The sequence below is a fragment of the Lathamus discolor genome, chromosome 5, assembly GCF_037157495.1.
Source record: "Lathamus discolor isolate bLatDis1 chromosome 5, bLatDis1.hap1, whole genome shotgun sequence".
NCBI classification, from domain to species: domain Eukaryota; kingdom Metazoa; phylum Chordata; class Aves; order Psittaciformes; family Psittacidae; genus Lathamus; species Lathamus discolor.
Genome location: NC_088888.1, coordinates 18,222,354 through 18,249,099, shown reverse-complemented (window position 1 = coordinate 18,249,099; position 26,746 = coordinate 18,222,354). Strand labels below are relative to the sequence as shown.

The 26,746-nt window shown below is 36.5% G+C and overlaps 1 protein-coding gene across 8 annotated transcripts in view; it reads right to left on the bottom strand.

Moving 5' to 3' along the window:
- The window catches only part of LTBP1 (latent transforming growth factor beta binding protein 1), a 196,775-nt gene that overhangs the window by 64,776 nt on the left and 105,253 nt on the right, over window positions 1–26,746 (bottom strand). For 6 of the 8 annotated variants that reach the window (XM_065679916.1, XM_065679917.1, XM_065679920.1 and 3 more), the window contains 5 exons: window positions 25,704–25,806; window positions 19,997–20,068; window positions 6,180–6,302; window positions 4,492–4,659; window positions 1,544–1,777 (listed from right to left, as the gene is read on the bottom strand). In XM_065679916.1, the coding sequence (XP_065535988.1) occupies window positions 1,544–1,777; window positions 4,492–4,659; window positions 6,180–6,302; window positions 19,997–20,068; window positions 25,704–25,806 (700 nt within the window). The remainder of the gene's footprint in view (window positions 1–1,543; window positions 1,778–4,491; window positions 4,660–6,179; window positions 6,303–19,996; window positions 20,069–25,703; window positions 25,807–26,746) is intronic. The other 2 variants (XM_065679919.1, XM_065679922.1) reach the window with 1 other exon arrangement.

Here is a 26,746-nt window from a genome sequence, read left to right as displayed (position 1 = left end):
ACTGCCTTACAGGTTTCTCAATTGTTGTTTCCTTGGAAACAATCCAAGAAATTCACAGGTTATTCATTCACTGATTAAACTCTTTAAATTTTGAAATTTGCCTTTTCCTCAAGCAAGCAAAAGTGGTTTGGCTTTGGTAGTGTTTTTTTTTTTGTCCGTGCCCCGTCCCCCCCCAAGTGACTCTTTTCTGGGAAGGAGAAGTAGAAATTCCGTAGAAGTTTTTATTTTCTATTACAGTTTGCCTTTTCTAAACTTCCTCTTACTGATGAAAATCTGTATTCGTCTGTAAAAAAATGAAAGAATATTTTTCTTTTCACAATCAACATTTTCCATAGAATGGATTAAAAAAAAAAAAAAAAAATAAAAAAGTCAATCACTCTTCTTGCTCTCGTTTCTTCAGTACTCTTGGGGAGGCTGATTATCAGAACTGGGAGAACTTCTAATAAAATGTCAAAAATTCCAAATGCAAACACATACAAAACCAATGAAATATAAAATTAAATTATGTGTCTTGACTGACTTGAAGTAAACATGGTTCTAAAAGTTATTAATTTAAAATAACAATATTCCTTTTTTTGTTCCCAATTTTCTTTAAGATTTACCAGAATGTGGCAATCTTTCTAATTACTGAAGTAATATTTTAGGCAAATGATGCACCACTTCGTAACACAGGAAAGCTGAGAGGTTTATCTGAGATTTTATAATCCAGCACAGTCTGTAAGTATATTTGAATGGCTTATTTTTCTTTCCAGATTCAGTTTAACTCCACTTTCTTCTTGAAAGCAAAACTAGAGCAGTAATTTCAACTGGAAAGTAACCTGTGTTGCACAGAATTTTGCAAAGTCAGCTGACTGAAAATGTTTCTAATAATGGTCTGATATACAGATATGTAACTGCTACTTGAAAATACACCTATTAAGAACTCAGTATCATGAGAGGGTTCTTCAGCAATGTATTGCTTCTGGTCTACAGTTTGCATAATATGCCAAGTTTGTATAATAGTGCTGCTTTCTGTATTTCTTTGCTTCTGCACTTGTTTTGGACTCAGGACAATTTCAGCTGCTTGAAGAAAATGAAGCTTGAGAAAAGTATCTTAGAGGAGTCAACTAATAATTAAATGGCCCAGTAGAGGGGGACTGATCCAACATGGTCATGCCAAGGGAGTGCAAAGCTGCAGGGGTGAGAGCATAGCACAGGAAAGGGATGCATGCCAACATCAGGTGGTGCTAATATAGAAGTGTATAGACAGAAGATGATGGAAACCCCTTAGCTTCTGCCACCTCATATACCACTAAATCATAAAAGAAATAGTGAGATAAAAGCAGTCTCTCTCTCTCCATGGTGTTCTCAGCATTTGGTAGCAGCTCTACATAAAATTTCAGAAGTAAACACGTAACACAATACGCAGCATGACATATGGAGCACTCTGTGAGGGAAGTGACACCTCTCTCTCCTGCACTGTACAGCAGCTACTTTGAGAAGAAACAGACCACTGAAGACACATGCACAGAAATACAGAAATACTAAATTTTTCCACTCTCACCTTCTTGCACAGCCATCTCAGTCTCACTTTTCTGTGAGAAGGTCAGTGCCTCCACTGGCTCTTCCTTTGCTGGGAGAGGTGGAGGAGAAGTACCTTTAGCAACAGGTTGAGTAATCGGGGTCTTGCCAATGACAGGTGGCTGTACTCTAACTGCAGGGTGATGATATAGCTTGTTTCTGTGAGGGCCAGAAACCGTATAACCCATTCCACCAGGGCAGATTTCCTTAAAAGCAGCTAGATTTGGGATGGGAAAATATTCCTTTTAAGAGTCTAAAAGTGCAATATGTTGACATAGTGGAAAATATAATGACTACCACTAATAAATTTAATCTCATATTGTATATACATTTTTACAAAAACTACTTAAAGACAAGCTATGTATTGCATGCTAAATTGATGGAGCATTCTCCCAAAAGCATGTTCTGGCTGTTATTCCCAGGAGGTTTACACTAGAGTTTACCACCTTTCTTCAGTTATGTTTAATCTATCATTATACCAAGATAATTTTTTGGTATTAACCCTCTTCAAACTGTATATATTTTCTGAGTATGAGTTTAAATATGCAAATTTTCATAATAATTTACATTACATAAGTAATGAAGATCACTAATTCTCTCATTCTCTGTTTGCAGAAACCAAAGGAGAAAAGCTCACCACCCCTGTATTAGAGGAGCAGAAGAATATCAACCAGTAACAACATTCATTCACAGGATCCCATTTGATACATCAGAGGCCTCATACCAGCCCTGATCCAAATTTCTGTGAGTTGAGTAAGTCTTTCCACTGACTTCAGTGGGCTGGATAAAAAACAAACTGGGAACCATAAAATACCAAATTACCACCGTAAGAGAGGTGAAATAATCTCATTTATAAAGCTGCTACAGAAAAAGTTATTAAAAGTCAGTCAGCAACACCTGCTCTGATCTCTGCAGCTGCTCTACATGAGCATCAGGTTTTGCAGTCCTAATGGAAGACTAGAATCAAAGAGATGTACAGGTCAGCCTTCCTCCCCATCAAAGATAACAGCTATGGGAAGCGCTAGTGTTAAAACTTGCCTATAAACACCCAATTGAAGATGGGAATTCTGGCCAAAGCAGGAGAAAATTTGATGCCTGTCCCTTTGGATGCATACTCGGAACATAGGAAATCTTGCTTCAAGTCATGTTCTCTGATAAGTGCTGTTGACACCTGAGTATACAAACCTGGCCTCTCTCAGTCTCACTTTTGGAGATGGTCTACTTTGTACAAATATTTTAAAAGCTATTGGAGTGAGATCATGACTTTTTAATTCAATAACTCCAAAATTAACATGGGATGCTGCAGTAAATACTTTACCCCATTCTGGAGTATTCCACTTTCACACAATTTTCATAGAATACTCTGAAAGACTATGAATTTAACCTGTTATGGAAAGGAACGTGTTTTTTAATCATGAAAGTTGTCATGAAATGGGAAAAGTGTTTCCTACACAGGTCATCAGAATTTTCTTCTCACAGATTTTCTCTTACATCTTTTCATTAACTAAAACCACTAAAATAACCAATTCCACATAATATTCAATTATGTATTTTTTATGACTAGAGAGCAGTCAACAAAAAGACCTATTTTCTGCTTCAGCATACACAAAACTGCGCATAAAGTCCCATGCAATATTCTCTTAAATGTAAAACATCTACACTTAAATTGTAAGTCATCTGCAAAGAATATATTTTTACTGTGGTAAAACGACATAGAAATGTTATTTATTTGAAAGTGAACTGGACTTCAGTCATGCAGGAAACAATGGCTTTAAAAATTAATTGAAATGCTCAAAAATGTTTGCCACTTCCACTTCTGTAAGCCCAACTTAAAGATGTAAGGAACCTGCTGCTCTCATCATGTCTCTTATGCTAGCTGTGATTTCCCAAAGCAGCTAGCTGGTTTTGAACATCTGAATCTTTCTAAAATACTCCATAGAGACGCACGTCCTGTATCATAAAAGTGATATCTGCTGTGACTTCAGAAAAAAGCAGTGAATTACAATTACAAATGTCTATGCTAAAATACTGAACAGGCTGGACATCACATATACTACATAAATCAATGATGCTTTAAAAGGAGAATTTGACCATACATTTGGATAAACTGATTTTGACTAAAGACTCCAACAGTGGTCATTGAAATTTTAAGCAAAACCAGGGAATAGAAGGTACTTGAAAGCAGCAATCAGCATGTATAATATGTGGTATCGTAACCTATGAGCAGCCTACGTTAGCGTTGTGACCAAACAAGAGGGTATTTTCCAAGTCCTTATGTATTAAAAACCAGCAAGACACTATGTGAGCACTAATAATACAAATGAGATTTATGTATCAAGTAAGCAACTGATTAAGTGAAAGGTGGCATGAAATGTTTAACTTCATTTCTTGTAAAGAAATCATACTTACTTTCCTCAGAATGGATGGTAAAGATAGGAAACAAAGTTAGAAAGCAGTGATACTCCCATACATATCCCACTAACTATAATGTAAACTACAGCATGTCTTTCTGTGACGTAATTCTCAAAAGCTGTCATCCTTTTACTGCTGTCTTTAACAACTGAGGAATATTAATTAGATTTTGGGTTAATTTGCCTTTATCTGTAGTCAGAATATAAGGTACAATAAATTTATCTTCATGAGATGGAGAATCAAAGTTCAAGGACATATTTGGAGATGCAAGTGTCATTAATCCGGAATTCTATGACAACATATCAAAGATAATTCTTTTGTTTTAATCACAAATTCCTCTGAACAAAACTACTATACATGGGGTGATCCTACTATCATGTAAAGAAGTTTCATAATATACTGTTGGACAGTTCTTGTTTCAAATCAATTCCTGGGTTTTTATTTTTTGTTTTTTTTTAAGCATGCATAACAAACATTGCCTGGGGGCAAGAGTTTGTATTTTCAGTTGTCAGTTCTTACCTGTTCCTGGAAGTGGACACTTCTCACAGTTCGGGCCCCAGGCTTTGCCAACACTGCAACAGCAAAGCTGCTTGCTGAGCTGAACAGAAAGAGGATGCATGCATTGCTTTCCTGCACTAACAAACCGGTAGCAGGGTCCTTTCTCCTCAGCAACCACAGGATTATCAGCTGCAATGAAAGTGAAAGAGAGGACGGCACTGTTCAGATGAAAAGTAAAACAGAGAAACACCACTAGATTTCCAACATCAGTTAAATGGATTAATACTACAATTTATAGAAGTTTTATTTCAAACACTTATCTCAAGCCATGATTCTTACTTTGCATCAAACAACATCCTAGACCAAGGATAAGTATTTTAAAGCATAAAAAAGCCAAAATCCCAAAACCAAAACCCCAAACATTTTCCAAACCAGCAGTTATAAAGGGTCAGAATCAGTGCTCTCACTTGTACACAAGTCCAACTGCTAAAGACTAAGGTCAGTCACTGGCAACATACAATTGTGTCAAGCTACATAGCCACTGGAACATTCAGCTTTAAGTAGGCTATGTAAGTAAGACTGCAAAAGGATTAAGATTTATACATGACACATTATAGAAAAGACAATTATATATGTACATTTTATTATGCTTAGTTTTAATGTGGAAGAGCCAAAGACCATAAGCTATGACTAGCGTGAGGTAATGGGAAGCTAACACTCATCGAGCTTTCTAATGTATGGGTCCACTTTAACATAAAGTTAACAGTTCCAGGTAATATGTTCACTTAACTCAAAAAATATGAAGACTGCCTGATTTTCAACATGACATGTAAAATCAAAAATGAAAACCAACTCCTTTTTTTTGGTGCTGAAGTGGTAAGTCCTAAAAAATTCTTCAAAATACTGGAAAACATTCTTAGTAACTGAGTGTCATTAATTCATAGCAAAAGACAATCATGCTGAAAAAAATGAAAAAAATTCACTTACAGCTCTAGACTATATTTTATATAAAACAGATTAGAAGTTTAGGAAAGGAGGTATTTTTCACTTGTAAGTATTTTCAAAAAACCCAAACCCCATAAAAGTGAGAAAATTAGTTGGGTTTTATGCCTTCTTCTTGTTGAGGTGGTTGTTCTCACACCAAGTAAAAGCTGATTAACAGAGGAAATTATCTGCATTCATGCTGTTCACAACTTTTTCTTCCTCCAAATTATTTCTTAATTTTTAATCCTTCTTAATCGGAAAGAAAATGTGCCAAAGATCATCCTGCGCTGAAAGTTTAGTAATGGCAACTACCCAGGTCAAAGCTGAAGAGGTGGAAGAGGAGAGGGCAGGACACAAAGATGATTTTGGCCAGAGAACTAGCAAAGTGGGATAAAAAAGTCATGGGAAAGAAAATCCAAGCTGGTGAGAATGAGTGTATGGGGAGGCTGGATGTGGCCTTGCAGGTTTTGTCACAACAAAACCAGGAGAAGATGGCAGGGATCCTGGACAGCCACTAGCAGAGACCAAGGCTTCAAGGACAAAGAGACAGAAAAGAGGCACGAGTACAAAGTCTGACTCAATAAAGTGAATATGCTGATTAAGACGAGGCAGGAACGGCAAGAAAGACAGGGACAGCTTAGAAGAGCTGGGCCCAATCAAATAAGCCCTCATCTAAAGTGCAACTAAATATCTATTTAAGTACTTTGATTAGGACTATTACTTACGTATGCACCTGGAGAGGGTAGGATCTGGCACAAATCCCATTTTGCAGGTACATCTGTAGCTGCCCATGGTATTCAAGCACTCACCATTAGGGCAAACTCCCTGTAACTGACACTCATTGATATCTGTGGGAAAATTGAAAATAATCAGATAGTGAAACATGCATTAATATTCTCCTTTCTTTACAAGTTTTTTTTTAATGTGTGCTGAACTGTTACAAATTAGCACTCCAATCAAGACTTTTTCCCATACTGACAACATTTGATTTATAACCTTTTAGAACGCTGCTGAGAGTGTAACAGAACAACAATTACATTAATACATCATTCTCAAGTAGTCTGAATTAAAAACCAAATACACTTTGACTGGCTTATCAACCCCTCTTTTCCTAACAAGATGATTGCTTGCATAGTCAAACACAGCTCACAAGAACATTCAACAGAGACAAAGTTTCAGGCGATGTAGTCTATTTAATGCAGGGTTGGTTTTTTAGTATTTGTATTTGGTAGTGCCTGAAGGTTCATTGTGCTGGAAGAAGCACAATGCAAAACTACCATCTCTAGCATAAAGAGCTTATCTGCTCTTGTGAGACCTCACCTGGAGTACTGTGTGCAGTTCTGGTGTCCTCAACATAAAAAGGACATGGAACTGTTGGAACAAGTCCAGAGGAGGGCCATGAGGATGATCAGGGGACTGGAGCACCTCCCGTATGAGGAAGGCTGAGGAAGTTGGGGCTGTTCAGCCTGGAGAAGAGAAGGGTGCGTGGGGACCTCATAGCAGCCTTCCAGTACCTGAAGGGGGCCTATAGGGATGCTGGGGAGGGGCTCTTTGTCAGGGACTGTAGTGACAGGACAAGTGGTTATGGGTTAAAACTTAAACAGGGGAAGTTTAGATTGGATATAAGGAGGAAGTTCTTTACTGTTAGGGTGGTGAGGCACTGGAATTGGTTGCCCAGGGAGGTTGTGAGTGCTCCATCCCTGGCAGTGTTCAAGGCCAGGTTGGATGAAGCCTTGGGTGGCATGGTTTAGTGTGAGGTGTCCCTGCCCATGGCAGGGGGGTTGGAACTAGATGATCTTGAGGTCCTTTCCAGCCCTAACTATTCTATGATTCTATGATTCTACTAAGAATATATTTCAGGAAGCACAGAACCCATATGGGGTGAACAGAATTGCACCTGTGGAAACTCAACTTTGTAATAATTAACTGCTTTGATAAATTTTGCTGTTCCCAGGCTACCTGCATCAGTGTCCCTTTCAGGGTCTCACTGATTTATTCTCCCACGCTCCAAGCACTGGGCCTCAGGCCTTTATCATGCTTGGGGTTGTACCTCTAATTCACTTACTCTCAGAATAGGACCTCTCTGACAATCATCTGGATACTATGAGTAACTCAGTTAGCCAAACTTTAATTAAGGGTACAGTAACAGAGTAGCTTGTACTGATAATGAAAAAATAAAATAATAAAAAAAAAAAAAAAAAGAATATACCTCCAACCTGTAATTGCCTGACATAAATGACCATGTTTCCTTTTCAGAATAACAGTCTGCACACTGAAATAAACATACTTCAGCATTTATGTGCATTATTTCTATGTAAGACTTTCCCTCCCTAACCCTAAGCTAGGAAAATGTGCCTACTTTGCTAGGTAAACAAGCTGCAAGTATAAGTCAGATGCTCCAGCTAGCTCCTTGGAGATCATTTTATCTAAATCATTTTATCAGTGATCATTTTATCTAAAATACATAATATTTATTACCTTTCTCTTAGTTTTTAAAAAACCTTTAAAACCTTCACCATTTTATTTGACCTCATTGTATGTTGCTGCCTGATTCAACACTATCAATCAACAAAGGTAAGAAGTTGAATACGTGAAATGTAACAGATGTGATGGAGTTTGCTTTTGGAAACCTACAGAAAGAATCTTTCATTTTCTGACCACGTTATTAATTTTTCTCCACAAGTATGGCTACCTGTCCCACCACACAGGAGTGCACAACTTAAGCTCACAGTACAGCAAACTCCAGCAGCTGTGATTTTTTCCAGATATTCAGTGTTGAGCTTATGCCTCAGCTCTTTCAATGCTATACCTAATCTAGTATCTTGACACCACCTGGATCAACTTCACATCTATGCACTCAGCCACATGTGACAGAGTGATAATTTATATCCTAGAATTTTGTATGAAATGTGATGGAAACCACATGAATTACAAAGGATCAACTCTGCCTCAAAGGAATTTTTAAGTGAAATTCCCAGACTGCATGACTTCCTGACCTCAGAGGGAGAGGACTATCTAAAAAGGAGAATGGTACATGAAAAAAAAGACTTGTTCTGATGCACTCACAAAATATTTAATTTCACCAGTTTCTTAGTCTGACTAGGTTCTTTCTTTTGCACTGAATTCTCAAAATATGATTGAAGACATCTAGAGAGGGCCAACTGATCCCAAAAGGAAGAACTCTGTTTCAATATCCTTACCTTTTGTGACTATTATGAGGAATGAACTTAAATCTTAACAGCTAGCAAACTAACAACATTATTGAAACATCCTTGAACAGAAACATGTTGATGCTCTTGTAAAGTTGCCAGGAGGAAAGGACATACTGCTAGCTCTGTTTTCAAACATTGGGTACAACAAGGAACACAATGGAAGAGAAGACTACGAAATACCTAGAAGCTAATACAAAGGAAATACTGGAACACTCAGTAATCCACTATTGAATTTTCTACTTGGTGGAAATTTGGGTCATCAGATCAGTCCTCAGATGCTAAACCATGAAGAACCAAGAATTCTGCTTGATTTGATGAAGTACTGACTCTTTTGTCAGGAACAAGATAGCAGAAGAGAGAGCATGCTTTACACTGAATACAAGAAAAATCTCAGTTTCTGTGCTCACTTCAAACTGAATATTCACAACACAAACACACAAATTACATACACACCTATGTGCAAAAAGCACGTAAAAATTTGGAAGAGAAAGAAGAGGAAAAACAAATGAGAAATTAAGAGATGGAAGAATGATATAAAAATTTGAATATTAAGATATATATTTTTAACAAGGTCTGTGCTTTATATTCTTATCTGACTTTTGCTTTTTATTGTTTAGTATTAGTTACTTGTTGGTGTTGACATCAGTACATATAGTGAAACCAATTGCTGGCTTTCTACATTGAAATAGTCAGACATTTGTAAAACAACTTCCTCACTTTACAAATTCTAAGTATACATTCTTTTTTTTAAACAGGAAAATTAACCTATACTACTAGAAAAAAGTGTAATCTCCCAGAGGACATACCACTTTTTCATGTCACTTTCTCTGGAGTATAGATCCATATAGAATTAGCAGAAATGCTTTGTATAGTGAAGACATTATTTAAATTTTAAATCACTGAAAAAGACAACTTATTTTAAATAATATTAGTTTGATTTTATAGGTCTTACTTTCAAGGAAAGACCAAGTCTCCTGTTTGTTCACCATTACATTGCTATTTGCTTATATGTCATCATTATGAAGAATTTGGCACTCTTCCTTCCTATCTGGAGAATAACTATACTATTCTACATTATATAGTCTAACATAAGTGAATTTATACTTTCAATGTTTAAAATGATTAATGATGCATTTTTAATTTACACATTGTTTGCATCAAGCTTCATTTTAAGGAATGTTAAAAAACCTACATATGGATAAATTTTATTATTTTAATACTGAAATTATAAGCATGTAAAAAATTAAAATCTTGCAAAGACACAGGTGGATAAGAGGAAAAAAGAAACCATGAAACCTGCTTTCTAACTTGAATTTGAATAATTTTATTTGCAACACTGGTATTACCCATACTTCTCAAACAAGCCATACTGTTTTAAGTTTGTAGAACTATGTATGTTATAGATGATAAAAATGGTGTCTCAAGCAGTTTTTCAGCTTCGACTTAGCTACTGAAATGAAATGAATATATCTATATATATTTAAGGTAAAATGAAAGAAAAAACTCAAACCTATTCTACAGAAGTGGAATCGGTCTTTGCACTTAAGTTCTTGTTACAGGTTACAGACTTCAGATAGCTGAATGATCTTGAATATCTAGTAGCAAAACTGTGCTACTTGGATTTTATAATTTTTTTTCAACATAGATTATATTTAAGTCTTCATACAGATAAATTGTAATTTTAAAGTAAATTGAATTTAAGTATCTAAATAGAAATTATGCATGTTTTTACAGATATTAATTTTATGTTACTGCTGGGAAATACTTGCATAGGAATGTTTTGGATATATCTGGTCCTACTGGGAGAATCCTGTTTTAGAGTTTTGCCTACTAATAGTGAAGATTTCATGGCATTATTTACTTAAATGGCTAATTTACAGGTAAAGGGATCTTCCTATAATTCTTCAGTGCAGTCATCTTTCTTTCCAAATGATTCAACTATTCTGCAGGAAACATTCACAGATGCTGTCATTACTGCCGCTATATTAAATCTCTTCCCAAGATGAACTGCTCTTGTACACGTAGTATTTAAAAATATAATTCCCCATTCACATGTACTGTGTTATTGCTAGCTAACATGGGCAGTGCTGCATTTAAGTACCACTTCATATGGATGTAAATATCAATGCTTTGCCTAGAATTCCTAAATAAAAAAAAACCCAAAATAAAAACAATAAAAAAATTAAAACAAAAACAATAACAAAACCACAAAAAAACACACCACAAAACTTCAAATTTTCAAAAGAAGCATGCATACATGTAAGAATAGTATTTATTTAACAATTTTGGGTTAAAAACCAAAAACCCTTCCAGATTTACTATCTACTTCACTTTATTTCAGACTGTGGTTAAAGGCCACATACCCAAAATGTTTCCTATCACCTGCCAGCCTGCCCAGCTATGCACTGCACTGGAATCAACTTGCTCGAGCAGCTGGAAATCTGATTCAAAATTAACAGACTTTTTTTTTTTTTAGCCCTCTTTTTTTTTGTCTATGGACATAAAAAATATTTCACTTTTAAATTAATATAGTAATAAGAATTCATTTGCTCCATTGTACACTCTAAAGAAAAAGCTACTTTAAAGTTGTCTGAATAAAGTTGTCTGTCTTTTGTTGGGCTGAAGTTCAAACTGACAACATGCTTGTGGAGTGATTTGATCAAACATATTCATCTACACAGAGAAAATATTTTAAGGGGCTATGTAGCAGTACTATAAAACCATACAAATGTAAATAAAGCTTTCTAAAGAAAACCAACTAAATATTATTTTTCAGTTTTCAAGGAAAACTGAGTAATAAAGTTTTATTGGTAAAATGCCTCTGTGTATGGGATACCACAGGAAAAATATACAAAAAACAAGTTAAGAAAGGAAGTTTTCCACACAGCATCTCGCATGGCTCCACAGCAAACTCTCACAGTAGGGGCTGTTACTTATGATATATAAAGAACTTGCAAATAAAGCATTAACAGACTTTTTTAATAGGTGCTTGGTAATGTGAATGTCTCAACCCTTCTCAATGGTAATAAACTGGTGTAACCCCACTGGCATGAAAGCAGCATTGTCATTCTGCGCTGACAGCCTGGTACTTTGCTGTTGCCTTTAGTAGTATACATGCCCCATACACAGAACTGGTCCCTGATACAATGTGCTCCTAGATTTGGTAGTTTGTCTTTATGAAAGTTTGACAAGAAATGAAAGCTTTACTCCTCCTATATCCTCTTCTAAGCACACAGCTTTATCTATGATGACGTCAGCCACCATGCTTTCCTCCAGAGGCATGCAGCAGTCCCTGCTTTGAACAACCCAGACACTGTAACCAAATTGCTGCTAATCTATCCCACAATCTTCCCCACTAAGGAGAACTTAAACCAGGTTCTCTTAACAACAACAGTTAGTTTGATACCTTCCCACAGATTTTTATAGGTCTACTGGGTGTCAGGTCAACCTGCACTCAGAAAATGCAATGTGTTAATGACCCACTGCCACTGAATTTCCTGGGGAAAGAAAATAAACTAAAACAACCATTTCCTAGCTGAGTACTTTTCTGCTCATGTGAAGAGTGTGACTACGAATGAAGTAATCTTCATGACTTAACAAAACCTCCTTCAAATCCGAACAGAAGCAAAGGAGGAAGATAGAAACACTGTAAGATGGTATGTATTTAAACAAGAAAGCACATGCTAACACTGAACTTGTTATAAACTATGATAATTATATATAGTTTTAATTAGTCCAAAACCAACTTCATCTTCAAAGAACTTTACATACTTTAATTAGTATACAGAAGATGGAAATGAATGGATAACTCAGATATCAAAATTAAAGTTTACTTTACTCATGGCTTTTCCTCCTTACTTTCTAAGAAAGTTCCCATAGAAATTTTATGTAGATTTGTATCCAGGGCAAGGCAGTCCTCAAGGTTTCACATTTGAAACACCCCAAAACACAAGTGTGTTTTGAAAGCACTTTACCAGAATTTTGTTCCACAAATATTTAACAGAATCAGATGAAGAACTGACCTCAGATTTTCCTCATGACCACATACACATAGATATTTGCAATTACGTGGGCTAAATACCACAATACTAAACTAAATTTCATTAAATGCAGGCAACAGTTAATACGAAAAAGCTATTTTCTCCTAATAACTGATTTAGGGAAGGCCTGAATAGGCCAGAAGAAATCAAAACCCAGAAAACTTTGAAAAACTCCCCTTGACGTTTACTTGTTACTTCCTTGCTTAAAGATCCAAAACCCCAGTGGCTTTTTAATGTCTCTATTATGAGGGTTAGGCTCTTTTACTCAAATATTGATTTACTTGTTTAGCTCTTAGATGCATTGCACACTAGGGAATTGCGATGATTTAGAAATACATGAATCAAAATTTTAAAAGGAGAAAAGTTAGATATGGGACCAAATTCTGTTCTAAGGTACTTAATTTAAGTGACAAAGTATTTACACACCCAATGGAAGGTTTCCCTTCAGCTAAGGTATCCATATTTGTGCACAGAGAGATACAGTGTAGCATAATCTCTTCTCTCCACTGTATGATGAGAGGTGTGGAAGAACTCTGCATGCTGCAGAAGGTATTATCTTCCAGTGTTCAGCCTGCATTCTCCAATTCCACAGTGACTTTTAAAGTAGATTAAAGCAGTCTTTGGGGCTGCGTCAGCTGCAGTTCAACACTACTTTGGTTCTTTACTGGAAATCCACATGCAATGTTCTCCTAACTTTCCTTGAGAAATTGCCTAATTCAATCACATTCAGGAAGTGAATCATTTCAGTTTTATTCCAGGATTAATGACACCATAATTTAGCCTGAGTATCCCTTCTCCAAGGATAACAAACCATGTCAAGTGTAAACATCCAATCCTAGAAAAAAATTCCTGCTCCTACTTATACTGAGATCTGTACCTGTCACTGCTGAAAGAATACGCTTTGCTTGGTTAGAGTAAAACATGCCAAGTGATTTACTGAGTGCATCATAAAGCTACTGTAATGTCCTTTAATTTGCCCATTTTCTGAAATACTTTACTAGATTCCTCAGCAATCAAATATGAAAATGCTTCACAGCCTACTGCTCTTACACACATTTACATGCCAACACAACATGCAGAGCTTGATGACAGGTGAAGAGCTATAGACAAGTGAAGTAAGTGCAGAAGGACTAGGTGATCAGCAGAGAGCTGTTCTGCTATAGACCAGCTTACAAAAGCTGATGTTTGGAATATCAGCTCTGTAGTATTTCCCTTTGGCAGCCTCCAGCTGGAAGAGTATTTAGGAAGAGAAGTTCACTGTGTTTTGGCTTTGTTAACTGTTATAACAGCTCTTCAGACCACCCAGTCCCAGCTGGCCTAATGCAGAATCACAGGAAATACTAAGGTAGTGTAAAGCTGTCTTATCTGCCTTCAGCCTTGTAGCTCATTTGGAGACATGGAGCAAGTCCACTCTCTACCCTTTTCAGATAGCGAATAAGGTCCATATTTGGTCACAGACACACTGGAATTTGAAACATTCCTATAATATTAATTCTTTCATCTCCATGTGCTACACATGGAATTTATGCTCATCAAATCATCACAGCTTGGAGCATTTAACCACACTTAAACATTTAACTTCAAACCACAATTCTATTAACGTGTTTTAGTCAAAGCCACAATCTTCTGACTGTATGGTCTTTAAATCTAGCTATTCATTTTGAAGAAAATATTTTTGCTCAAGAAAAAACAGTCTATGAGTTCAAAAAAGTCATCAGTCACTACAGAGAATTTGAACAATGCAAATGTAAACAAAAATAGTCTTCAATTCGTTTTTTGAAAGAACTGCTACCATTCATGTAAAGAATACAGTCAAATTTGCCTTTGGGAGCACTGCTAACTTTGAAATGATAGTGTCAACTATTCAAACTGGATCAGGGTTTGGTTTTTTTACTGTACTATGTTGAAGTAACTAAAAGACATTTAAAATTTTCATAAAGAAGGCTGAAGAAAACTAAGGGGTGATTTAGTATTAATTATTAAAATAATAATCCCTCTTTTGAAACAATATATTTCCTTTGTATACAATGCATTTTCTGCTTTACACCTCTGGTAGGTGATTTTTTGATTACATGAATAAATCTGTCTCAAAAGACAATGAAAAACTCAGACTTTCAAAGTCACATTAGATGCATAAACAGAAGAAAACAATTTATAATGTCACAATTTTTAAAACAACGTATGACAATGCATATAAACTAAATATGCAACAGCATCCAGCTAGGACAGTCATGATACCCAGAAGGTTCTTATGAAAACTGGACCAAGAAAGGGAACCTGTAGAAGCTGAATGCCTAGTCAGACCACCACAGCCCTCATAGCTGCACTGAAATACTCAGAATAAACATGTGGCTAGAAAGTACTGCAGCCTTTCTCATCCCCTCTGTCCCAAGAGTCTGGTGCCAGAGGACACCAGCAACCTCAACATCAGCAGCCCACAGCTGATTCCAGGCCTAAGCTCCATGGAAAAGTATATTTCTGAAGGGGGAATTCTGTACATAGCTCTGAAATTAAATTTCTATGCTTTTCAAAAACTGACTGGCTTTGTTTAAATGACTATATTTTGAAACTGAAAGGAAACTATTTATCGCTTTCTGATGCAAAGCGAGCAACTTGCCTTTCAAGAGACCCACACATTGTTATATTTAAGCAAAGGCAGCCTTCTAGATCAATTATGTACTAATTAGAATTTGCCAAAGTACTGGGCAACAACTTAAGTAGAAATGACCCCGTGGTCGGTCAGTCATTAAATGTTATTTAGTAAAATCTGCCTTGACAGATGTTTTCATGCAGTAAGTGCTTTAATATGCACAATATCTCATGTTGCAAATGAAGAATGGAGTCATTTGTGTAATTTGTGAAAATTTCACTCCCTCTGGTAAGGCAAAAGCTAGGCTAGGCTTCACTGGGAGTGCCACCTAACTGAATGTCTTCCAAATTGGCTCAGTATAATTTTTTATTCTATGAAAATCAATTACAAGCACACTTACTAGCACCACTGAAAATACTGTTCCAACTGTTTCTGCTATAGCTATATTGTTAACCACTATTTATATCCTTACTTCTAAGAAAAATACAACCTCCAGATTTAACTGCCTGCATTACAGTTTATTGCTTCAATAATAACCTGATCAGTGAGAACAACAAAGGATAAAAGAAACAAAAAACATGGTTTAGTTGCTAATGCAACAATTGCAATATATATTTTTTTAAATGAAAGAAAAAAATGCTGCTTATTCTAAGAAATGACCCACTGATTTCCGTAAGCTAACAGAGTAGCAGCAGGAATCAATCCAACTCATTTTGTGCTTCTACGTGGAATTTACTGGAACAGAAGTTTGCAGAGCCACAATTTTCAAACACATAATCAATGTCCAAACAGCAACCCAGCCCAGTTTCTGGAGATACATTTATTTCTCAGTATGATCATCATAAAAGAACTTTGAAAGAAGGTCATTAACTTAATAGCTAAGTAACATTAAATAGCATTTCTTATGAAGCAAAAATTGTTTATTACTTAAAAGTAATAAAATATATATACAACATGCAGAGAAAAAATTATTACTGTATTTTAGGGACAAATATAGGATGGCAGATTATACCTTCAAAACTTATTTCAAATCACAATGAAGCCAAGGGAAAAAAGCTCAAAGTCCCTAGACCACATGGTTACAGAAATTGATCCATCAACATACAAATAGTAGTTTTTGCATGCTCATATACATTTAATTTTAAGCATATGGGGACTTTTCAAGAACTTCCATGCACAACTTTTTACTTCACTGAAAAACAAGTGTTCAGGTATTTTTCCAGTTCTTCAAGATAAGATTTTTAAAGTGCTCTGTTGGCAGTATGTTAGTTTCCTGAAAAACAAATCCAACCTTTTCACCAGCTGTTTTCTTCATTCTATTTCAGTTTTCCAAGAAAACCATTAGCAGAAGGAAACAGTAAGTATAATTCTAAACAGGGAACCAAAAAACAGCATTGCATGTGGATTCTGACAAAGAAGTTGCAGCTCTGATAAGCTGTGTTTTGGTTTTAATGACAGCCTTAGGGGACTCGTGTGTGTACATGTAATAAATCACCACATTGAAAAGATAATTACTGTGGGGGAGGGGGGAGCAGCAGCAGGAGCTTCCTTGATAGCAATTACATTAAACTGTTCAAATTAGCATACCCACAGATGGTTCTTTGTTGTCCTACACACACATTAGAGAGAAGAATGTTTCATTACATTAATTCAGTCACTTAAAAAAACAAAACCAACCAGGGTCTGGTTAGTAATCACACTAATATTACATAGGCTTTGTAAACTAAGGAGGCTTTTGACTGCAGAAACAATGTAGAACAAAAGGTTCATTAGGCTATTAGGCCTGAGTTTTCAAATGCAATGAAAGTTGGAGAGTGTCTAGGTGAAAATAGCAATCTCTTTTAGCTGCAGGCAGGGATTCAGAAACGTATCCCCCATTACTATTTCATCTGGCAATGCTGGCCCCTCCTGAGCATGGACACAGCATGCATACCCTTTCAACAAGGAGTAATCTAATTAAAACGTATACTTGCATATGGACATGCTGTGCACTCTTTTCCAATCCAATTGTAAGGATTATTACAAGAATATTAATCCTCTCCAGCCAGCAGCTTAAACAGTCTTCTCTCCACAGCTATTGCTGTTGCTTTGCTCCATGTTTGAGATATGGACAGCTGGGTTTTTTCTTAGCCCTGTCCTCTCCTCTTTTAGAAAAGCATGTCTGCTTCAGGTAAACGCAAGCAACACACTATTCCTGACCCACTGAGAAGCACATGCTAATGACCATTTCAGGATTGAAACGCACTGTGCCAGCAGCTTTCACAAATAAAGCTTGATTTCCTGATGACTGTTCAAATAGAGGTCAAAAACCTGACCCTCAAAGAAAATTATAATCTTGTTACTTACTTCAGCAGGACTAAATTTCATCCTGTCTTTGTTCCACAGTATTTCTTCTCCCAGTTCCTTCCTTGTTTATACCTCTTTCTTGGAGTGTGTTGGTGACTAAATTGCAGAGAAGTTACCCAAGCCTCAATAAGACAATAAGAAGAGCCTGCAGCAGTCAACACCTCTGTCCTCTCCAAAAAGTTAAGATATTGTCCCCACCCTCAATGCATCAACAGTCTACTTCCTGGTTGGATAATCCTACTCCATTGAGTGATTAAAAACTAGGTTATAAATTTGCATGTATTAATTACAAGTTATATTTAATTTACAGTGGTCTCTCTTCTGGGATAATGATAGCAGTAATAAATAAAATTATTTAAAGCCTCATATTTCTTGTAGTATAGCTATGTACAAACTCTTAAGGGGACTCTACAGTCTTCCACTCCAGATCAGGGAACAAGCTCCATTTAGTTTTTTTACTGTTTTAACCCAACCCAGTTTTCTCTTGCAACCCTCCAAATGCCTCTCCCCAGCAAGCAGGTAAACCACTAACTAGGTAAAGAACCGAGCAGCAGATTGGCTCAAATGGCTGTTCCTTCAGACAGTAGCTCACAGTGGAAGCAGTGGGATGTGTGCATTTAGTGCTCTACAAACTGTATTTTTTTGGTTGGGAAAGTAATTTCTTTACATGGCTGACTGCTACACACTCCATCAATGTCCTAACTGAAAGGTTTCAGTTACATAAAATTAACTCTATCTCCAAAGTGCCTACATGTATCCTTTAAAACCAATTACTCCTTCTCTCCATCATCACTATTTGCTGGAATCTTTTACCCTTGCAGTGTCAATAATGACGAACAAAAAACAGGTCGGTGTCAGCCTCACTTGAACTCATTTTTCCCTCCTTTCCTAAATCTCTCTCCAGAGCACCACTGCAGGATTGCTCACATCTTCTCAGAACTCCTTCCTCTTGTTTACCTGAGCTGCGCCAAACAAGCAATTAAGCTTTTTCCAACATCCTCATCCGGCACATCTGTTCAATGCCCCAAGATACACAGAAAGAATGAGCATAAGTCTATAGATACCTGTTTAGCTTTGTCAGATAAAGATGCTGTTGGCCAGGAGAATCTAAATGCCCCAAGCCTTTCAGTGTAGCAGCATGATCACACAGATCCCATAACCCTATTTTGATAACTTCTGTGCTTACAGCCAGGATATATAGGGCATAATCTTTGAATAATACAACTTCTGCAGCGTCTAACTCGCGTTGTGGTTTAACCCCAGACAGCAACTAAGTACACACAGCCGCTCACTCCCTGCCCCCCATCCCATGAGGGGATGGGGAAGAGAATTGGAAAAAGGTAAAACCCATGGGTTGAGATAAGAACAGGTTAATAATTTAAGTAAAATATTATTATTATACATAAAAAAGAGACAGGAATAAACCCTAAAAAACACAAGTGATGAACTATATAATTGCTCACCAACCACTGACCCTTGCCCAGCCTCTCCCCAGGCAGTGATCAGTGGATCCCAGCCAACTCCCCCCAGTTTATATGCCAAGCATGACATTCTATGGTATGGAATATCTCTTTTGCCAGTTCATGTCAGGTGTTCTGGCTGTGCTCCCTCCCAGCTTCCTGTGCACATCGTTACTCTGCAGTGGCAGAGCATGGGAAACTAAAAAGTGCTTGACTTAGGAGTAAGCACGACTTAGCAACAACTAAAACATCAGTGTGTTACCAACCTTATTCTCAGACTAGAGCCAAAACACAGGGTACCAGCTACCAAGAAAGAAAATTAACTCTATCCCAGCCAAAACCAGGACACTCCATACATTGTCACCTGCACTATGCACCTTCTTGAAGTACATGGGTCACCGCTTTACATGGCAGCCAGGTATCCATGGTTTTTCATTGTCACTTGCCAGTGACATCATCTGGCTCCTCTCAGTAATGTTGTGTCTAACCTCTTATGTTCAGAGGAATAATTTTCTGATTACTCTATACTTTCATGATTATAAAATCACCTTCTACTGCTAGTTTCATCTGACTTAAGACCGGGTTCACTGTTTAGCAAAAGACCTGACAGAACAATGTGTTGCTATTGAAAAACAAAGTAAATGAATCTATCTGAAGTCATCTTTATACAACAAAGAAAATGAGAGTCTATGTAAAGGTTTTAAAAGTTTTTTGCCCTGGAGCAAAAAAATCCCACTGTATAGAGTTGCCAATATTTGGAAATAATTAAAAGGAGCCACAACATTTTTTTTCCCAAAATGCAAATCAAGTGACTGGATTCATTCATCTAAGTCATAAATACCAAAGCATGTGTCACAGAAAACCAAAACTCAAAATAAACACAATCAATTTTACCTTGACAAAATGTAGCATTGATCCTTTTGTAGCCTTGTGGGCATTCCATCATAGGACTGTATCCATGGTAAGCTGAAAAAAAATTTTCATCAGTCAAATACCTGACAGCCAAATTATTATGCGGCTAAAAAAAAAAAAAAACACCCAACAAAGTAAAACCATAAAAACATTGTGAGTTTTTATGATGTATGATTAAGCATAAAATGTCAAGAAATTAAAATTAAAGTTCGTACCCGTAACCTTATTTCCATCTCTTCCCACATGTATATCACCTACATCTTTATTTATCTGGTGAAACTTACAGTTTACCCAGAAAAAGAAATCTTTGAAATCAGGACATTATCCTCCAACCTAGTTGTTCTCAAATATTCAAATAATTACTTTCCCAAGCCAGCTACAAGTATAATTTTGGGAAAAGATACAGTTGAAAATCTGCAACGGAAACTCAATGGTTTTAAACCTGAAAGCAGCTTTAGAAAGCAGCATTATCTTAAAAGTTAAGAAAAATTGTTGAGCACTATTTCTCCTGCCACAATGAACTAAAAAATATTTGAAATACAAAGGAAATAAACAAACTTTTAAAACAAGGCAAAAATAAAAAGGCACATTTGTGACTTACATAACAAAGTTGCTGAATTTTATAAGACAGTCACTTACTGGCTGATCCATGTAAACTGTCAAGGGCATAACAACATGCAAAACACAGACTGAATTCCATCTTGCCAAAAGAGAAAGTGTTCAGTTAACTAATTTTTTATTTTTATTGTTTCTTTCTTTCACTTAAGATTGCTTTTGAGACTACAGAAAACTGTTAAGTGATTCTTTAACAGCTATCATAAGTGAGAGCGATAACTTCTTCATTTTGTTATGCACTGAAAACTAATCTCTTGGCAAAGCCAAGTACTTTATTAAACATATAGGACTAAACTTTTGGCACTATGATCACACAAGTGCCTTTAATAAGAGTCAAGAGAGTTTTTCATAATTTGAGTGCTACAACAGAGATACTTTATATTTGGTCAGATCTTTGGTTTTGAAAGTGTTCTAAGCCTTTTAGATATTCAGCAGGCCAAAATAAATGAATAAATAAATAAATCAAGCACATTACTTTCCATCTTTACCTTATATAAACTGTCAAATAAGACAGAATAACCAAGATAATGTTTTCACTTGGCTCCACTTCACATATAATACCCAAATTGCTTATTTTAAAAATGGTAACTAGTTGAATATAAAGGTAGAAAGGAAAAAAAATATTTTCATTAGTTATAAAGCTTTTTCTATTCTCTGGAAAGATTTAAGTGATGATCTTGAGTAGCAGGTTTTGGAGTGAGTTAGTTAATTCATATTGATGTGAATTATTTACAATAATTGCTTAATTAGAACATTAAGATTCTTCTTAGAGATTGCTTAAAGTGATAAAATGGTTAAATACACAAAAAAGGAATGGTCAAAATACAGCAACAGTGCTCTAAGCACACACTTCTGTATCTTTACACTGACTACAACCATTTTAATACAAATTAAAATTTGAAAATTTCATCTCTCACCATAAAGTGGCAGATACACATTTATTTTTAAGGTAGCTCCAATCTTTTCACAGTGTTAATAGTAAAATAAGTTGAAAATTAAGATAAGATTTTCAAAAGTGCAATGCATTAGCCTATTCCTGGTCCTCAAAAATGTCAATGAAACTCCTAATGCTCATGCTGGCAGAGTCAGATTCCTAATTGTACTGCTTATGTCCTAAATTACCTGTGTTTGCCATTACAGATCTGACTCAATTCACACTAAAACCAGGAGAGTCTCTAACTTTTTGTGGACAGGAATGGTACCTGCAGTACAGGCTGGTAGAGGAAGAAAAGAGAGAGTGCAGAGCTCTTCCAGTTGTAAATGGGGACCAGCACATAAGCTATGCCAAGCCCTTTCCAGTGCTGCAATGCATTTTCCCTTCCAGGGTGACTCAGCTGCTCTAGCAAGTGCAGTGGTGAAGTGAAGTCAGAGATTTTAACCTCTCCTTTTAGCCTCTCCCTCACTCCTCACCCTCCTACTCCCACACTGAACAGGAAACAGCGGCTTACTAGCAGCTGTTTTCTTCCTTCTACAAAGAGCAGCAACATAGGCAGGTCACAGCAGATGAAGGAGCTTGTTCAGTGATGACTAGTGCATCCATGTGGGAGCTGGATACAGTCCTACATTACTTACCTTTTACTCACTTAGGCAACCTGCTTGTAATTATTAACTGTTAGCAAGACGCCTGAACAACCATTACATTCCCAATGTAACACAGAAATGCACCTTGTCTTGAAAGTCATCGTCTGTAGAAGCCCTCAAAAAGATGAAGATCTGTTCCAAAATGTTTTTTGGTGGGTTTTTTTGTTGTTTTTTTTGTTTTGTTTTGTTTTGTTTTCAGTAATACTGAATAACCCATAAAGTTAGACATGGCCAAGACTCACAGTCTCAGGCCAAGACACTTGACTTTGCAAGAACACAGAAGCCCTGACTCAGAATATGCAAGTACATCTTTACAAAGTGACAAAATGCTATTTAAGTCCATGGGAACAAGACACACATAAACTTATGTACATTGTCAAGTAGCTGACTGAAGAGAGAAGAAAAGTGCCAACTAATGAGACTGAAGTATATGCGTAAATATTTTGCTGTTGATTTTGCAAAGGATCATATTAATGCAACCTGATTATAGATTATTATACACAGGTCAGTTCTGAACAAAGTTTATGAAGCATAAAACCATAAAAGCAAAAGAAAGCTTGTTTGCTTCCAAAAAGTCTACAATAAAAATGCTAATACAAATTTAGTGAAGTATCAGAACAGGTCAAAATTACACAGGACTATTGTGGGACTGACATTGCCTGCTGAGACACCACCATGAACATCACTTAACTGATAAGTTACTAATAATTTACTTAATTCCCAATTTTTTCCATCCAATAACACACATATAAATGTATAAAATATATATATATGCATACTGTTTTTACTACTGAAACTTTCTCATTACTGTAAAAACAACATGCAAAAAGAAAACTCAAAACCTTGATGAAATAGAAATTCATAAGCACCACTCCACACTTCGATTAAATCTTATAATAAATTTACATTTATCTTTGGAGATTTCTTGCTCTACAGAAGCATAACACTTTGATACTGACATGAGGTTAAATTTGATGCCAATGCCCAAAGGACACTTAGGCCCAGATTCTAAATAGGTTTGAAAGTTTCAGTTGCATGCCTAAATTCAAACTGAACATCTATAAAACTATAAGATGCTGCAAGACCACTTGAACTCCTGCAACACTCTGAATTTATCACCTTAAGTTCTTAGAATTCTGAAAATTTACCACTTGCATCCATGCAGAACTGCCGTAAGTCCTGGCATGATTTAACAGCATCTTGCTCAACTCATTCCTAAATCAAATCTAGACTAACAAAATACATATACATCTATCAGAGCTTCCGGAGACATTCAGTGAGTATTCTTGAAACATACACCTAACCAAATCATACTCTTAATATAATGTAGTGGTAGATGAGACTGTATTTTAACCTGGAGAAAACAGCACACCATCTCCTCCTCCCTTCTTAAAACACTACAGTGAGAGCTCCCACCTAGAAAGATGAGAGATTTATCCTATTAAGTCTAGCAGAAACAAACCCTTACTTTCCAGGAATGCTTTAATCACAAAGACAGGATTATTCCAAGTGGCAACATTCTCTGTCTCCTCTTGAATTTGTACAGCTACATTCAAAAAAACAATTCCAGACTGAGCCAGAAAGCAGGAGCTAGCGTGACTCATACCATAAGTAATTAGGGACACTGGCAAAGAGACTGTCCAGTCCTGTTCCAAGAATTGTTTCTACATTTTATGGGTTAAGGCATCTCCTCATAGGTATAAAATGTAGATTAGAAATTCTTCTGGCAGATAAAGGAACACTCTGAGTTGTCCCATCTTGAGTAAGTGTGCTAGTCATCAAGCTTTTATCATCAAAGGGCAGTGCTCATCCCATTAGCATTTTGAAAAAAATATTCTTACTCAGTGCTTGGAAAAAAGCATGGTGGAATGCATTCCCCTCAGGAGAGGCTTTAGGGTGAGTTCAGGCACTTCTCTGGATCTGCCTAGAAAGTATCTGTGGACCAGAATTTCAGACATGGTTTGTCCCAGTGTTTCCCTGTTTGCTTGCAGTTAACACCATGCCAAGCATGTTGGCATTAAGCAGCTGCCTGACCGACATGTCTATTGTGGATTCCAGGCTGAAACAACCAGCATTTTACCTGAGCTATGAAGAACTAGCAAATGGGCTTCCTTTTGAACCAGGCACCAGAAATGTGTGGTTCTAACTAGTTTTTGGCTGAAACATATCTCAGGCTCTCATCCTTTTTCTTATGGCACACCTACATCCACCAAGCAACATTCACCATGTCCACATGCTTCTGATGAACAAGGCTTTCATTTGTACTAAAATTGCAACACCTTCTGGAGAAAGCTAAAAAATTAGTACACATTTCACAATTCATACACCAATATAGAAGGCGTGTCTGTCAGAAACTGTATTTATGTTACAGGATTAAAAATTTAGATACCCAAGTCTTTTATTAACTATGGCCTTCAAAGACCCCAAGGAGGCTTTCTTTCAGAAGATAACCATACTCCAAAACACAAAATTTAAATGCTTCATAAACTAGCAGACCAGACTGAATCAGCATAAATTTTTTATCTGTCTCATGTAGAAGAAACAGTAGGAGAAGTAGGCGTAACAGCAGGTTTTCCGCTAGAATTGTATTTACACCCACATTAAGACTTATGGACAAAAATATGCTTAAAAAAAATCCAACAAACCCAAAATCAAACACTGAACACATTTCCAGCATCACTATCTATATGAGTAACAGGTGCCTAGAAGACCTAGGTAAGAGGACTGTGACTCCCTGCACTATTTTTTCCCACTAACTGCAAGTCCACTACATCTGCAAAATTGAGATTACATTATCTCATCTTTCATATAGGGATGAAAATACAAAGTGACAGAGAAGTACTACTATTCCTGTGAAGAAATAATGTGATTCACCAAGTTCAAGAGACTAGCTTCACCTATCATGCAAATAATTAGAATTTTTTTTCTCATTATAATACAGTGTCAAATCATAATAAAATTGGTGCGAAACTCTTTGTCATTGTCTGATTGTTGAGGAAGATATTTCAAAAACAGAGCAAAAAAAGGCAACTGACAATTTAGAGCCTGGAAAACTTTGGCTCCGAACTTGAAAGTTCATCTGCAGTCCCAAGAGGTCACTGCATTCTCTCCAAGCAGTAACTGGCGCCTCTATAATTTAACATTTCTGTGCAAACTTTAAAAAAAATAAATCCAGCTGGAAGAGGCAGGATGACTCAATGTCATTATCCTTTCTGCACTGAGAAACCGCAACAGTGCATCACTGACTTAAACGAGGAGGAAGGGAAAAAAATCCCAGTGACGTTAACTTTGCTGGCTGCACTGAATGCCTGCATATTGTAACTCTGCTGGCTTGCAGAAGAATTCCAGTTTCTACAGCTTGTCCCTGATCAAACCATAGCATATTCTTTTTACTATGGTCCTTCCCCTACCCCACTAAAAAAGGAAAAAATACTTGTTGGGGGAACAAAAAATCATAAACTGATCCAGAGAATAACAACAAAGTAGCACTTACACGGCTTCTTAGGACATTTCTGGCATTTGTTAAAACCCCAGGAAGTACCCACGGTTCCACAGCAGTCTTCTTGTTTGGAAAGGCCAGGAAGTGCTTTGCCACACTGGAATAGTCAGGTAAAGAATACTCTGGTTAGCAATACTGTATGATGTTCACTTCCAGTACAATATTCTTTTACACAGCTAAAAGTAAATTAAGTGACATTATCATCTTGCCCTGTGTCAATTTCAAAAGGAGGAGAAAAAAGAGAACAGTATTATATAGGAATAAGTGAGGGTATTTTCAATGTAAGAACTTGCCGTTGGCACCTATCCCCTGCATTTTTCCTCATAAAACCACACTCGTCCACTTTTTCGAAAGCTGTATAAATTGTTTCAAATACCTAATTACTCTCAAAGACAAAAAGTACGGCTGACTTCTAGAACGTTATCTCCTATTAAAAAGCCTCTACTTCCTGCCAACTTCTGTTCAGTGTCTAGGAACACTTACTGAAAATTGCCAGATTGTAATTACACATTCTGCTGCCCAGATACTGAAGAAGGTAACACAAATAAGATGATCAAAGACAGTTACTGATGTCTGTGTTATTCCAAAAAAGTGTCTCTTTCCCCATGTAAATATTCATATTAATCTGCAATACATTCTGACATCAATATTATTCTTTTCTCACCCCAATCAATAATACACTTACTATGCTTTTTATTAATAAGAATACAAATTTTTGGAAACTTACACAGTACCAGTTATATCATTTACTTTTGCAATTTTCTGTCATTTTGCATGCTAAAGAAGGCTTGAGTGTATTTCTGAGATGCAGACATTAAAAAAAGTACACCTAAACTTGTTTATTAAGTATAAAATAGAAGTGCACAAGCACATGAAATGTAGACAACAACTGCACTTAGTAATACTGTCAAAGCAAATGCTGATGCAAATTGCAGCAAACAACTCGAATGCACCGAAGTGTGAATCCTCAATATGGAGTGAGCAGATCTTCCCTAATCTAACTTTCCTTCCTGACAGCATACAAACCTCTGACCAAA